Raw genomic sequence first — 16,399 nt, forward strand, 5'->3', positions numbered from 1 at the left:
ACTACAGGGAAACCCTGTCTCAAAAAACAAAACAACAACAATAAAACAAAAACAAAAACAAAATGACAAAAACAAGTGTCTCTTTAGAGTATCTTCATTTCTGCCAGTCTGGTTAAAAGAGGACCTAGATAGGGCCTGCTTCTGCCACCTATGTTGACCTTGGACGAGCCCTTCTCCTTTGCCAACCCCTTTGCAGAAGAGCAGGTCGGAGGCCCTGACCCCTGAAGCCCTCTTGGAGGGTGGGAGTTGAGGCTAAGTGGTAGAGCACTGGCAAAGTGGTCAGGAGACCTTGAGTTCCATCCCCAGCAGGAAACGGTGACGTGATAGTGTAAAGGCTTGAAGTCTGGCAAGCACCTGACCTTTGACCTGAAGTGTGCAAGGCATCTGAGGCCCTCCAGGTTCCTCAGGGAGGAAGACAGTTTCCTTGGTTTTTTTTTTTTTTTTCTTGAGAAAATTCAAAAAACTTACTAGATCCGGAACAGTGTGAAAAAAACTGTGATGCTTTCTTGGGATTTTAATTAAATGCATTGTAAGAAAAAATAAAACGCTTTTAGCATCTCAGTCTGATCCTGAACTAGAGAAGATTAGGTCAGGCAACCATACAGATTTATTGACTGTACAACCAACTGGGCATGGAACTCCTTATAAAGAAACAAAGCCTAGAGACAGGTGGCACATGCCTTTAATCCCAGCACTCAGGAGGCAGAAATAGACAGATCTCTGAGTTGGAGGCCAGCCTGGTCTACAGAGTCAGTTCCAGGACAGCAGGGCTGTTATACAGAGAAACCCTGTCTTGAAAAACCTAAAGGGGGGAGGCGATATTTGTGCCAAATATAAAAAGTTGACATATAAGATACAAGCCTCAGAAAACCTATTAATGAAACTCAGAAAAGCACTCACACAGAGACAGAGGAGTTTAGACCAAAACCTACTGCACCATGGCATGTTGAAACTGAAGAGGAAGCACCCAAGGTTATTAGAAAATCAACCCTCATTTATCCAGTTACCATACAAGAAAGACCACCAATTAAGGTCATTATGGGAAAAATACCTGTACAAATTAAGATGGACAACGCTCCAGCTTATATTTCTAATTGTGAAACCATATTTTGTATATTATAACATAAAGCATATCACAGGATACCACACAATCCTTCCGGACAAGCAGTTTTAGAAAGATCTAATAGTACTTTAAAAGATATGCTTAATAAACAGAAAGGGGTAATAAAGACTCCCAAGAGATAGATTACACAATGCTTTCTTAACTTTAATTTTTTTTATCAATAACAACAACTTCATTTTCTAACAGGTAATTTTCATATTGCTTTGGCATTTTCCTCTCAGAAAACACAAGTTTTAGAACTGGATCACTTGGCCCTTTCTCTTCTGGTCTCCTCCCAGTTCAAAATGCTTGCATCTCTTAATGGCCAGCATCCTCTTGGACCTGCAGTTGGGCTCCACACACTCAAGCCTGAGCACGATCTTCTTTGTGGTTTCAGCCTTCTTCTGGATTTTTGGCTTTGTCTGCCCACCATAACCACTCTGCTTCCTATCATAATGCCGCTTCCCTTGGGCGTACAGGGAATCCTTGCCCTTCTTACACTGGGTCACTTTGTGAGGTTGATGCTTGTCACATTTCCTACAGAAAGTCCTTTGGGTTTGGGGTACATTGACCATCTTTGCAGTAGAGTATCTACCCAATGGAAACGAGAGACCCAGCATCCGAAAGAGCCGCCTCTACCGCGTGAGCTGGATGGGAAGCTTAACTTTAAATTTTTAAATTCTATTGATAAAGGAATGACAGCTTCGGAGAAACATTGTATAGTATTTAAAAACTGCTGAATTAAATCAACCAGTATACTTTAAAGATGTATTGATCTCAGAATGGAAACCAGTATAGATGTTATGTTGGAGAAGAGGTTTTGCCTTTGTTTCCAAGGGAGAAAAAAAAGGTATGGACACCAACAAGATTGATAAAGATTGGATTCAAACAAGAGAGACCTCTTGACTAGGAGAGGCAATAGTTCATCAAACAGCATGGTCATTCAATTTACACTAACTTCTAAGACTAACAAATGCCTTTCATTTGATTAGATATTACTTGGCAAAAAGGGAAACTCCTCAAAGTTAGTGTTGGGGCAGGGTTTTGCCTTTGTCTTCCTAGAAGAATAAAAGTATCCAACTAAGAAATATGAAGACTATTGGAAAATGAGACATCAAAAGAAAGATGAATCATCAAGAGGAAATGTCCCAAGAAAAGGACTAAATTGATGTAATAATATAGCACACTTCCAACAGGATAAAATTTCATAAATCTTCTCAGATGTTTGGTTCTACTGTTATCTACAGACAAATTAGGCAAATTGTCTTTTTGTAGTCCCAATTTAATTAAAAATTAAAGTTGGCTTTAGAGGTAGAGTATTTTTTTCCTTCTCTAAATCCAAGTAATTTGTTTTAAAAAATCCAAAATCCCTGTCTCATGTCAGAAGAGTCACCTGGTATGGGACAAAGAAAAAACAAAATAAAGGGACTATTCTATTGCCATTAATCTCATTATCCTTTGGATTTATTTTGACTCTTTAAAACTTTCCTAAGGGATAATAACTATCTCAAAATTTATAAGATTATTATATATATTTAAATTTTCTGTCGTGATCCTAATGACCATATAGAGTACTAACTGACTTTAGAAATAGCTCCATCTATTTCTGCACTTGGTTTTGGGCTCAAGTTTGAAGCAGGTAACTAGGAACTAAGTTTGTGTACCCTGAATGAACTTAACAAATTGAGGTCCTTTAACCTCTCTGTGATCTGCTCCATAAGACATTTAAAAGTTTAAGGTTTCTGCAGTGAACTGTGACCATTCCTAACAGACCTTTGATGTCTCCAAAAGGATGATGTGGCCCCACAATAATTATTCCACCTAGATGGTGGTAATGCCACTAATCTGACAAACATCACCCAAGGATCAGCTTTGGACTAAAAACTGCTCAGGAAAACTTCAAAATGGTTAGCTAAAATGGTCTAGTCTTATATACTACTCCAGCCAGGACTTCGGATAAGCCCTGCACTTTCCCATCACACAGAGACTGGACTACAGCTATCTTCCCCAGGACATGATCATTATCTCAATTTTTTTCAGGGTCCCCTAAAGATGCCATTGCCCCCAGACAGCAGGAAGTAATTTTAAGAACACAACACCCACATTCCAAGAGGTAGAGTGGGTGGTTTTTGGTCATTCTGTGGATTACAGATGTTTATCATCTTTTAGTGGGATTGGTTGCAAGTTGCTATTGGTCAGGGAGTAAACTAAGCAAAGGAGATTAGATTCAGGGATCTCATTCTGAAAAGAAAAAGGGGGTATAGGAATGATAGGATAAAAAGGTAGATTATTGAATCTACTTTTAAACTTAAATTACTAGTTGTAAATATTTTACATTGGTATGAATTTTTTATTTTGATAGAAATTTAAGGTTGTCTTTGTTATTCTGTATATGTTTTTCTACTCTTGTTTAAGGTATTTTTGTATATTGATTCAAATTTGAGGTTATTTTTGTTATACTGTATATGTGTTTCTACTCTTCTTTAAGGCATTATACCTATGCAGCTCATTTATAAATGTAATGCAAATTTCTAGTCCTTGAAAGTTATTATCACAAAATATTTAGGATTATTAAAAAGTACAAGTTAGTAGTTAGTCATCTAACAATCAAACTGTGACCACGTTAGGTATGTTTTTAAGGTCAAACAGAGATAGGTTTTAGATAGATAAATGGCTTTCAAACACTTCAGAGATCTACAGTATATGACATTTAAGGTGTTTTAATAACATAAGGCTTTTCATGACAGCAAGACAAATCTGCTTCTGGCAGCACCAATTTACTTCAAAAGAGGATGGTGGTCTTTGAAGAACCTCCATATGGAGTTTGCTTTCTTTTTTTTTGTTTGTTTTTTTTTGTTGTTGTTTTTGTTTTTGTTTTTGTTTTTCAAGACAGGGTTTCTCTGTGGCTTTGGAGCCTGTCCTGGAACTAGCTCTTGTAGACCAGGCTAGTCTCGAACTCACAGAGATCCGCCTGCCTCTGCCTCCCGAGTGCTGGGATTAAAGGCGTGCGCCACCATCGCCCGGCAGTTTGCTTTCTTTGTAGGAAAAGTTAGTCACTGGGCAAAAAACTACCCTTGCCTCAACTGCTGACAATATACTGTCCAAATTGGACAAGCAGGACACACACACAAAAAGTAACTGCCAAACTTTGCAAAGACAAGGTAGGACAGTCCTTTAAATTTCCTGCTTCACAGAAAAATCTGTCAGATATTCTAGGCCTGTGGGTTGAAAATGGATGCCCCAACATTGCCGAGGAAACTTTGATGACTGTGCAGGCAGCCAAATGTCTCTGTCGTTTCTATAGTTTTGGAAGTTGTTTGCTCTACATTTTCGTTTTACTCAGGTAATAGTATATCCTTCTTGGATCTCTGATGGGGTTGAAGATTAGACAGTTATAGTTACAGTTTTCCTTGTTACCAAATTTAAAAAAGAAACTCAGAAAAGAGGTGTAAAGTATACAAGGTTGAATTATTTATCTAAGAAAATGCTTTCAGATCTTAAAAGATAATTTTGTGTTGGTAATACAAGTTATGATATAAAGTAAATTAGGTGCAAAACTTTGTACTTACCAAGACAGGATAGATAATAGAGTATTTTCTCTGAATTTGCCAAATGCAAATGGACTGAATATTATAAATGTAATTCTTTTGTGTGTGTGTGTGTGTGTGTGTGTGTGTGTATGCTTTTGATTTTTGTCTGCGTAGCCTTAGCTGTCCTGGAACTCACAGCAGGTCTCAAACTCACAGAGATCCATCTGCCTTTGCCTCTGCCTCCTGAGTGCTGTGACTAAAGGCAGGCACCACCACCACCCAGAATGAATGTAATTCTTACCTGATAATTGTTCTTATTGTATATAGTAATAGTATATTACTGTGTTAGAGTTAAAACCTTCCCTTTTTGGGGGCTGGAGAAATGGCTCAGTGGCTAAGAGCTTTGCCTGTTCTTCCAAAGGTCTTTAGTTCAATTCCCAGCAACCACATGGTAGCTCACAACCATCTGTAATGAGATTTGGTGCCCTCTTCTGGCCTGCAGGGGTACATGCAGGCAGAACGCATATACATAATAAATAAATTAAATTAAAAAAAAAACTTTCCCTTTTTATTTAGACAAAAGTGGGGAAATATAGGATACTTTGATCTTACTCTGACATTCCTGAGACTGCCAATAAAGTTTAACTAAGGTTAAAAGTCAGGGGGTGGAGTTTAATACCAAAAGCTAATAATAAAAATTTTTAAAAAGAACATAAGAATTCATGATGTTTAAAGATAAATATGAAAAAGAAAATGTTGTCAAGTATAGGATTTTCTTTGTGGGAGCCCATAGAAGTAGATCTGTTCCCACCTTGACTAAAGGTCAGAGAGTCTTGCTCTTTGAAGGTTATTGACAAGCCAGGCACAGCTGTGAAGGTTACTGACTTAAGGTACGACTAGTAACAAAGATATATTGTCTTAGGCCATGGTTATGTGGTGTTTTGGGTATTAAGATGGCCCACGGAAGTGGATCGGGTCCACCTTGGCTAAAGGTAGATGGGATCCACTTCTGTGGCAGATGGTGCCCAGATGTGTGGCCGGTGGTACAGAGGACAAAGTGATGGACGCCACAGATGAATAAGACACCGCAGGTGTAAGTAAAAAGGGAGTGCTCAGATAAAAAGTAAAGGTGTGGTGAATAATTTGGGAGTAAAACTGTAATTCCTTGTAGATAGGGGGCAAGGAGATAGCATTCAACTGTCTGTACATTTGCTTGGATGTATTTTGGTAGCCGGAGGAGCTGAGGTGGAGCAGAAACAGATGCAGAGATGATTAGAATCTGCAAATAGTTTAAACTTAGGTCTGCTCCTGGACTTGGGAAGGGAAAGCAATGCGGCCCCTCCCAGCAGTCCAGGCCCGTGGCTGCTGGGAAGGTGGCTGCCCACACACTGCAGCCAACTCCCAGAGCCAGCAGGGAATGGCCAGAGGCTACATTGCCCTGAATCCAAGGAGCCTGAAAGGATAGATCAATGGCTTTTAGCAGAGGAGAGGGAATTCCTAAATTTTTAATTACAAGATTTAAGATAGGAAAGTAGGAGTAAAAAAAAAACAGCATGGCTCTACCTGCCTGAGTTCCAAGCTAGCGTAGCTTGTGGACACGGTGATCTCAGAGCCATTGCAATGGAGGGCACCTGGGAACCTAAGCTACAGCTAAAATATGCCGCCTGTCGTGTTCTGTGGAGCATGGGCTGCAGACCCTCCGCCCCTTTATCACTCATAAAGAGGTGGGACCTGAGGCTGGTCCCACGAGGGGCAGTGGTCCCACGAGGGGCAGTGGTGGGCCAGACCTCGGCGGGTCCCCTTGGCGAGATGGAGATCGCAGTGGGCAAGAGATAGACAGATACACCATGCAGAGAGAGCTGGGTTATAGAGATTATTTAGTGGGTTATGGAAGGGAAAGGGAAAAGAGGGGAAGTGGAGGAGGGAGAAGGGAGAGGGGCAGACAGAGACAGAGCAGGAGAGAGGACTGGAGAGGAAGTGGGAGATCCGCTTGCATAGGCAGAAGGGGGGGCTGGGAGTGGGAGGAGCTTGTCTCTAGAAAAGATGGGTACCCAGGAGACAGACCAGACCAGAAGATTACAACACCCCCAGACACAGCAGACGATGAGGGACTAGCGCCTTCTCCAGGTCCCAGGTCCCCAGTGGAGCACAGCTGCAAAGAGTTCTGTAAAGCTCTGCCCTGCCCCGACGAAGGTCTGTGAAAAGGCAAATAAGAAATCATTACCTGTCAGCTAGTGAGCTTTGGAACTCGGGTTAGAAAGATAGCTTACAAACTTTGATTTTCAGAAATTGCAAAATAGCTGGATGGAATCTAGGCGATATTTTGGTAGGGAACCTAATGTGATCAATGTTCCTTATACTAAAATACAGGCATTCCTTATAATCCTCAAGGACAAGAAATTGTGGAATGTGCCCACAGATCCTTAAAAACACAACTTCAAAAGATAAAAATGGGGGATTATACCCTCAGTTGTCACAGAATGCCTTAAACCACTTTTACTCTAAACTTCTTGAACATGGAAACCCATGAGCAGTCTGCCATGGATAGACTGCACCAGGCGGCACCAGAGTGACCTTTGCTAAAGCAAAATGGAAAAACCCTTGCGCTGGATTATGGAAAGGACCTGATTGAGGGCATGTTTGTATTTTTTCGCAGGAGTAGAATGAGGCATGATATTTTCCGGAATGACTGGTCCGGTGTATACAGCAGAAGGATGCCAGCCCTGACGACATCGTAGCCACTGGTGACAGCACAGAAGAGTCGGAGTGAGACTGCTGAGCCTGTGTTCCTGACCCTCTTATGTCATCATGCTGTAGACTGAGAAAGGAAGGAAGATGGTGGTGATGGTTGGTGATTCCCAGCTCCTTGGTGGATCTACTGTATACACTTCCAGACCTTAGTGAGTCCCATTTACTTTGGAGCTGGCCCAAGAACACTGACTGAATGTTTGCCAGTTTATCCATACTATATCTTGAGGCACAGAACTTATCTTTGTTATTATGGTGTTCAATCGGCTGTTGAAATAAAGGACCTAAGAACTGAGACCTCAGAAAATTTCCCTTCTGGGGAAAAGAGATTTGTTAAAGCAATGGAACACCATTATGGAGACAAAGAGTGACTGAAGCCCCTCTTCAGAGATGAGGAGGAATGCCATAGAAGTTTTGCTGCTGCTCAGAGACTGGAACACTTTGAACTTACTGTTGAAAGTTAAAAACAGCAATATAATTAGACTACAGAAAAGGAAAAAGACTCAGCTCACACGTCATGGTAACATTTTCTTGTTTTTTGACTAGAATGGATTTAACATTTCTAACTCACATGCCTCTACCCTGGAACATATGAACCTGTCGAGATTGAACCCTGGCATTTTATATCTGTTTTCAGCTCTCAGAAGCTGAGGCGGGAGGATTCAGTTCAGTTCAAGATAACCTGGGTTATCTAGCAATTTCCGGGTCAATCTGAGTAATATAAAGAGCTCTTATCTCAAAAAACAAAAATAAAACAAAACAAAAATAACCCCCAAAATCAAGTAAGTAATGGCACACACTTATAATCCTAGTACTCAGAAAGCAGAGGCAGGAGGATTGCCACAAGGCCAAAATAAGCCTGGTTTACATAGCAAAACCCTGCATCAAAGAACAAAAGCAGGGCCAGAGAGACAATTGAGCAGATGCAGCTTGCTGACAAGCCTGAGGACCTGAGTTGCTTCCCTGAGATCCTCATGACAGAAGAGAGAACCTGCTCTGTCAAGTTACTCCCTACTCTCTACATACCCATCTCGGCCCACAGGCCCCATCCTACACCTATGCTTGTGAATGCTCAGATACATGAAATAACATGATGTGGAAAAAATAATGTTAAAAAGGAAAAGAAAAAACAGCTCTGAAGCAGCCGAGAAGACTCTAGCCCAGGTAGTGGTGGCACAGGCCTTTAATCCCAGCACTCGGGAGGCAGAGGCAGGTGAATGAATCCCTGTGAGCTCGAGGCCAGCCTGGTCTACAAGAGCTAGTTCTAGGACAGCTAGGACTGTTACACAGGGAAACACTAACTCGAAAAGAAGAGGAGGAGGAAGAGGAGGAGGAGGAGGAGGAGGAGGAGGAGGAGGAGGAGGAGGAGGAGGAGGAGGAGGAGAAGAAGAAGAAGAAGAAGAAGAAGAAGAAGAAGAAGAAGAAGAAGAAGAAGAAGAAGAAGAAGAAAAGAAGACAGACTTTAAAGAGAAAAACCCTTCCTCCCCTGCTTGGGGACTTCCTTCTGTTGTTCTGCAACTCCAGATAGTTTACAAAAACCCTTCACATTCCCTGAGCATCAAGATGGAACTCAGGACAGGGAGGGGTTTCAAGATTAGCCTTGTTTCTTAGGTTCTCAGTTCTAAATCACAAAGGAAGTGGTACTCCAGAGTATCTGATTTAGTCAGGCTGGGTGGCTGAAGTTGTGGGCATCTGCCAAGTTCCTAGTGGCTACTTGACCACACCTAGACCTGTGTTCACTCAGGCTGCAGCTTATTGGGAGAGCGGTCCAGACTCCTCAGGTGGCTCTCATACTTTTTGTGTTTTTCCATAACTAACTGGGGCTTTATTCTATCAGCCCCTAGGGATCACAGCAGAGGTCCCACTGCAGGAATTCCAAGTTCCTGGAAGCATTGCAATCAGTAACCTCGGGATGGGCAGGAAGTTAGTAAGCAGCCCACTAAACTGTGGAGCAGTCTTCAGAGGCCGCCATCCTCTTCCACTAGGAGTAGACACATGCAGCCAGGGCCTTAACTGTGGAAAAGAAGTAGGGTCTGTCCTCTAAGGTTCAGGGAACCAGAAGCTGAAAAGCAGACAGGTACCTTTAAGACCTTCTGCCTGTACTTCCCTTTGTTAGATGTTAGAGCTGGGGAAATAGAAGCCCTTACCAAACTAGACTTATTATTACAAATGCTTTTCCTGTCTTAGAGTGCCCGGGAACTGCCGCGCCAGAGCAGCCTGCATGCCGAGACTGGAGGGGAGGGTGCCGGGATTGAGACAAGGAGCCTTCTTTCAAGAGGAAGAACGGCAACCTTTATTTTGCCCCAAACTAAAGGCTTTTATACCTTTATGCAGCTGGACCGCTTCTGCGGTATCGGACAGAAAGAACACAAATATCCTTGTCAATTACAGATCACAAGGAAGTTCTGCTGTCGGTCAGGAGGAGTGAGGGCAGCCAGATCACAACAAGGAACAAACCAGACTTCTGTGTGTTCAGATCCTGTTCTGGGACATTCTTGTGTAAATGCTGACATGCTGCTCATTTGAATACCACACATTCTAGGTAGAAAAGCCAGATCCTCAGCAAACCCTCACAGGAAGTGCAGGAAGCGGTTGGCAGCTCCCTTTTAAGATCCCTGTTAATTGCTCTTTCCATTGCCTTAATTGAAGCCTTCTCTTTTGAACTGAGACACTGTGAGGAAGGTCAAGGGATACAAATCCTGGATGACAGACTGCAAGCTAGAGGCAAAACGACTGGCTCAATGCCACCCAGCTGGCAAGCGGGGAATCAAGACTCTGAATTCATTCTTTATGCCGTACGCCCTAGCCGTTCCAGATGTTCAGGACAGGCCCTGAGGAAGACAGGATGCTACTTAGAAGGAGAAGGGATACTGTGTGCAAACCTAATGTCCAGGACCATGTCAGATACTTTATATCAACTGAACGTAAGCTCCCCATCAGTCTGTAGCTCTGGTGACACTTCCCTAGTAGCAGATGAAGACATGGTCTCAGAGAAGGTACACAGGGCCACAACTACAGATGGCTCGATTGACTCATTGCTTTTGAGACAGGGTCTCACACTATGTAGCCCAGGCTAGCCTGCATCTGTCTCCTGTGTGTTGAAATTACAGGCACACACCACCACGCTAGGTTAATGTATGGATTTAAATCTGGGTTCTGCTGGTGGTACACATCTAGTATCCTGGCATCTAGGAAGCCTCCCTAGGAGGATAGGCATTCCATGCAAATCTGAGCTACATAGTGAGACCCCGAGTCTCAAAAGAAAAACGTGTATCTGAGCCCTGACTCTTTCCTTGACTGTACTGTCCAGGGCAGGAAATAGAACATATAGCTACCTCTGTTTAAGGAATCCATGCTCCTAGTCAGTTTCAGTCTTGCCAATACTATAACACAGGAAGACAGTGAAGTGGAAGGGTAGGAGAGGGGACCCTGGGGTGGGAGCAGGTGGTGATACTGCAGAGGCGCCTGGCAATTTGTACCTTTGAAATCTTAGTCTTTTGTTTGTTTGTTTCATGTCTGAGTCTCACAGTGAATTTAAAATTTGTAAGGAAAACAAATGTCAGCACACAGCCACGAGGTGAATTTGACAAAGGCAAAGGATTTCGGTGGATACAATAAATTACTACGTTCTTTCTGTCTTCCCACAGACCTTCTGCTTTAATCAGTGGCTTTGCTTGGTTCCTTGTTTTTTTTTTTTTTTCTTCCTGTGGTACTGAAAATTGAACCTAGGGCTTCTCAAATGGGTGAGCAAGTATTCTATCACTGAATTGTGTTCCCAGTCACGCCTTGCCAAAAAAAAAAAAAAAAAAAAAAACCTTTTTATTTTGAGACAGCACTCACTAAATTAGCTATCTTTGAACTCTCTCTAGCCCAATGACACCTCGAACTTGCAATCCTTCTGCCTTGGCCTCCCAAGGGGATGATGGAATTACACAGGTGTTCAAGCTTTCTTTTAAGATTTGGATGTTTATAATAGGATCCCAGCTCTTGGATTTCTGAGGTAGAATAGAGAGACAGAAGGCAGAAAGAGACAAAAGTCTGACCGTCAACAGGCTATGTTTATTATTGTGTATATCAGCAGCTCCCGAGTGAAATTAAGGGGTCTGCCAGGGAACATATCTGGCTGCAAACCTTTATAGGGGTGGGGGTGGGAGGCTGGAGGATGAAGAAATTATTGCAGCCGTAGGGGGTTACAAGTACTGTCGTGGTCCAGGGCCAGCCCGGACCTAAATTATCTCTCAGACCAGTGTCGCCAAGCTAGGCTCAGTTCACTACCTTTGATGTCTTAAACTTAGAGACTCTAGGGAGAATCAAGACTTGAGAATCAGGCTGAGCCGGGCGATGGTGGCGCACGCCTTTAATCCCAGCACTCGGGAGGCAGAGGCAGGCGGATCTCTGTGAGTTCGAGACCAGCCTGGTCTACAGAGCTAGTTCCAGGACAGGATCCAAAGAGAAACCCTGTCTCGAAAAACCAAAAAAAAAAAAAAAAAAAAAAAAAAAGGAGAATCAGGCTGGAGAGAGGGCTTAGAGGTTAAAAGCACTGACTATTCTTCCAGAGCTCCTGAGTTCAATTCCCAGCCACCACATAGTGGCTTGTAACCAGCTATAATGGGAACTGGTGCCCCCTTCTGGCATGTAGGTATACATGCAGGCAGAGCACTATATATAATGAATAAATAAAATCATTTAAATAAAAGACCTGGGACTCAGTATCTGCTTAGTTACGTTTTATTGCTTTGCATAGCATCCTGGGCCCTTGACCTGTGGACTTGGCAGACAGAGCAAAGCCTGGGTTCCACAGGGTAAGCAAATACAAGAGACAGTTGAGATCAATGCAATTTGAACAGCTCCCATGAACTGCATTTCCAGGTCTTCTTACAGGGCAATCCCAGAGAAACTATCCCCCAATAACCTCACAGGGCAAATTGTTTGGCTAGAATTCATTAGGCAAAACAATGAATTTGTAAGTAAAACACATGATCTGTCCGATGATGTCCCATTACCCCCCAGGACAAAGTCCATGCCTCTTACTATGACACACATGTGAGGGTTTGGACTCTGCCCTTTACTTCCCCGTAGCATCTGACTGTCATTCACTTTTGTATCTTTGCTCTTACTACCCAGGAGGGACCCACCCATGAATATGAGTGACACCGTCCCGTGGATGGGGCTCAGATGAGATCAGAGGGAAAGTGCAGGTCAGTCATTAGCATCCACCTCTTTCTGTCCGCTTCCGACAACACAGTACCACCTACTGCTGTGCCTTCCCAACCATAGTACACCGTGTCCCTCAATAGGCTTTGTACTTTCTTTTTGGACAGTTTCACTGTGTGGCTCTGTCTGGCCTGGAACTTGCTATGTAAGCCAGACTGGGATCTTAGACTACATAAAATGGAGACTGATAGTTGGACACGAGTGCTCATCACTCTCTGCTTCTTCTTTTTAAAAACTATTTATTTTACTAATTTATTTTTATTTCATATGTACACGTGGGTATAGTCATCACATGTGCACAGTGCCCAAGGAGGCCAGAAGAGGGCATCAGATCTCCCAGGACTGGAGTTACAGAAGATTGTGAGCCACCGTGTGGGTGCTGGGACTAGAACCTGAGTCCTCTGGAAGAGAAGCCAGTGCTCTAGACTGCTGAGTCATCTGTCCAGCCAAGTGCCGCCCCATCCCCACCCCCACGGACACAATGCAACCAGCTGCCTCCAGGTCCCGTTACCATGACTTTCTATAATGACAGACTATACCCTGAAATTACCGAGTCAAAAATAAACCTTTCCTTTTAAGTTGTTTTTGTCACAAGTAACTAACACAGTCTGTGTCCAGGAAAAAAAAAAAGAATTAAAAAGTAAAGAAAATCCTATAATGAGTAATGTTGATGGTTTCTCTTTCTGAAGTTTTGCAAGAGATGAATGCTCAGGAATAGATCTAACTGGGTGAGAGAGTGAGATGCTTATTGGCTCCTGAGACATATTGCTAAACTGTCCTCCAAAAAGCCATGGCGATTCTTCAAGGTCAGCCACAACTTTGAGTGTCGCAGTTTCACCACCAGCTGGCACAGTGTATGACCCTAGAGTCCTGGTTCACCCCTAGGAATAAAGCGGTTTTAAATTTTCCATTATCTTCATGATACGCGTGTACTTGAGTACAATTAAGGTCGAATGTGGTTGAAGCTATGCGCGTATTTGGCTATGAGCTGACTGTTCAGATCATTTGCCCATTATTTACTGCTGTATTTAATGTCTTTTTTTCAAAGACATTTGTTGGATTTTCACCTAAAACTGAGATGGGAATTGTGGTGGATAGCTTTATGTCAACTTGACACCGTTCTCTGAGAGGAGGGAACCTCAATTGAGAAATTGCTTCTATTAGATTGGGCTGTAGGCAGGAAAGCCTATAGAACATTTTCTTAATTAGGGATTGGTGTGGGAGGGCACAGACCACTCTAGGTGGAGTCACCGCCGGGCTGGTGGTCCTGAGTTCTATAAGAAAGCAGGCTGAACAAGCCAACAACCTACATGGCCTCTGCATCAACTCCTGCCTCCAGGTTCCTGCCCTGTTTGAGTTCTTGTCCTGACTTCTTTTAATGATGAACAATGATGTGGAAGTGGAAGTCAAATAAACCCTTTCCTCCCAACCTGCTTTTGGTCACTTGCTTTTATCACAGCAATAAAAACCCTAAGAGTTGGGTGGGCAATGATGGCTCACACCTTAAATCCCAGCACTCTGGAGACAGAGGCAGGCGGATCTCTGTGAGTTTGAGGCGAGGCCAGCCTGTTCTACAAAGGGAGTTCCATGACAGGCTCCAAAGCTACAGAGAAACCCTGTCTCAAAAAACCCAAATAAATAAATAAATAAATAAAGAAAGAAAGAAAGAAAGAAAGAAAGAAAGAAAGAAAGAAACTCTGTCTTGAAAAACCAACCAACCAAACAAACAAACAAAAAATCCTAACTAAGATGAAAATTCAAGCTTCACTGATGATATTTTTATTTCGTTATGTGTATGGGTGCATGCATGTATGTGTCTGTGCCTGGTGCTTTCAGAGGCCAGAAAGAACCCACTGGTTCCCCTGGAATTGGAGTTACAGAGTGTGGCCGTGTGGGTGCAGGAATCAAATCCTGGTCCTCTGGAAGAGTAGCCTGTACTCTTAACCACTGAGCCGTCTCTGCAGCTTCTGTTTAAAAAAATGTTTTAGATTCATTATTTTTATTTTATGCCTCAGTGTTTTGCTTACATGTGTGCATGTGTCCTGCTGCCCACAGAGGTCAGAAGAGGGTGTCAAACTCCCTGGCCTATGGGAGGTTGTTAGCCATCGTGTCTGGTCTATGGGAAGGAACTGAACCTTGGTCCTCCAGAAGAGCAGAAGGTTCTTTTAACTGCTGAGCCATCTTTTCAGGTCCATTTTATTTATTTAATTAATTAATTTTTGAGGCAAGAATTTTGTTCTGTAGGCAAACTCATGGACATCCTTCTGCCTCAGCCTCCTGAATACTGGGATTGCAAGGACAAATCACCACATCACACTGTAGTCTTAAACTAGGAAAATGTTGAAGGGAGTTTGTTTGCTTTTTCTAAAAAGGGGGCAGTGAATGGTGAAGTGGGTAAAGCAATTGCTAGGCAAGCTTAAAGACTCTAGTTCAATGCCTAGAACCCACATAAAGGGCAGAGGTCAATGTCAAGTACACTGTTCAGACATCCTTCACTTTATTTTTTGAGACAGAATCACTCACTGTCTTAGTCACTGTTCTATTTCTGTAAAGAGACACCATAACCAAGGCAACCTCTACATAAGAAAGCATTTAACTGGAGCTTGTAACGCCTGTGTTACTCTCTACAGTACAGTGTGCTACTGTACCAGTCGCGAGCCAGGCAAGGGCCTGGAGATTAAAGGAACACCCAAGAGACATATGTCATTCATGAGAAGAGAATACCTAACGCCGTTTATTCAAGCTTAGGAAAAACCTTATATACCTAGCTGCTGCACAACGGAAATCCCCCCAGGCAGGTGGGAAATTACCAGGCTCAAGAGTAAACAAAACCCCTAAACTAACCACCAGTGGGGGCAGAGGAAGCGCGGGAACAAACAAGATGTTTAGCCGGAAACTGCAGCAAGAAGTATGGCCAGAAACTGCAAGCTCTCCTCAATATGACCCCCAGGAGGAGGAGGAGTAGATCTGTGGGCCCTACAGGAGCTTACTTACCCAATTTCAGAGGGTTAATCCATGATCATCATGGTGGGGAGCACGCAACAGGCATGACCCTGGAGCAGTAACCTAAGATCCCACCCCAGAAACATATTTCCTCCAACAAGGTCACATACCCTAATCCTTCTAACCTTAGCAAAGAGTTCCACTCCCTGGTGACAAAAGCATTCAAATATAAGAGCTTATGGGCCATCATTGGACAACAAGGACCTTGGTGCACTAATCTCTGCTCCAGAACACAGAGATACTCTTGGGGCTTGATGGTATATAGTGGAAAGTTTCTCAGGCTGGGAGTCACGCATTTGGTGTTCTGAGTAGAAGAGACACTGTACAGATATTTCCCAATGAAACCAGCAACTGAGCTGAGTTTTGACAAGTGGCTCAGAAGTCAGTAATCGAGAATGGGACAAAAAGGCACAAGGGCAAAGGGGACAGAATGGTAGGAGCCTAAATGTGGAGGGTGGCACATGGGAGACATTTAGGGGTCAGCCAGCGCACCTACTTGGCTGGTACCTCCGGTCTCTGACGCTGGGGTGAATGATGGGAAATAGGCTGGCAAAATACACCAATGGCAGGAGAAATGATGGGAGAGCCACCCTTTGAGGGCATCGGGGCTCCAGTCAGAGCTTTAAAGAGGACAGCTGAGGGAGGGGGAATGCTGAAGAGATAGCCCAGTAGGAAAAGTGCTTCTAACCAGAAGACCTGAGCTCCAGCCCAGACCTAAGCTAGAAAGGAAGGGGCAGGGAGGAAAGAGGAGGAAAAGGAAGGAAGGAGGAGAGAAGGAGGGAGGAAGCAAGGGAGGAGGAGG

At 43.3% G+C, this 16,399-nt stretch overlaps 1 protein-coding gene across 1 annotated transcript; it reads right to left on the reverse strand.

Annotated features, from left to right (window-relative positions):
* Positions 1-1,356: 1,356 nt before the first annotated feature.
* On the reverse strand, positions 1,357-1,677 carry LOC130873749 (60S ribosomal protein L36a-like). Its single transcript, XM_057768690.1, has one exon. The coding sequence runs from the start codon at positions 1,675-1,677 to the stop codon at positions 1,357-1,359; it is 321 nt and encodes a 106-aa protein (XP_057624673.1).
* Between the last annotated feature and the right edge of the window lie 14,722 nt (positions 1,678-16,399).

The sequence above is a fragment of the Chionomys nivalis genome, chromosome 4, assembly GCF_950005125.1.
Source record: "Chionomys nivalis chromosome 4, mChiNiv1.1, whole genome shotgun sequence".
Lineage (NCBI taxonomy): Eukaryota > Metazoa > Chordata > Mammalia > Rodentia > Cricetidae > Chionomys > Chionomys nivalis.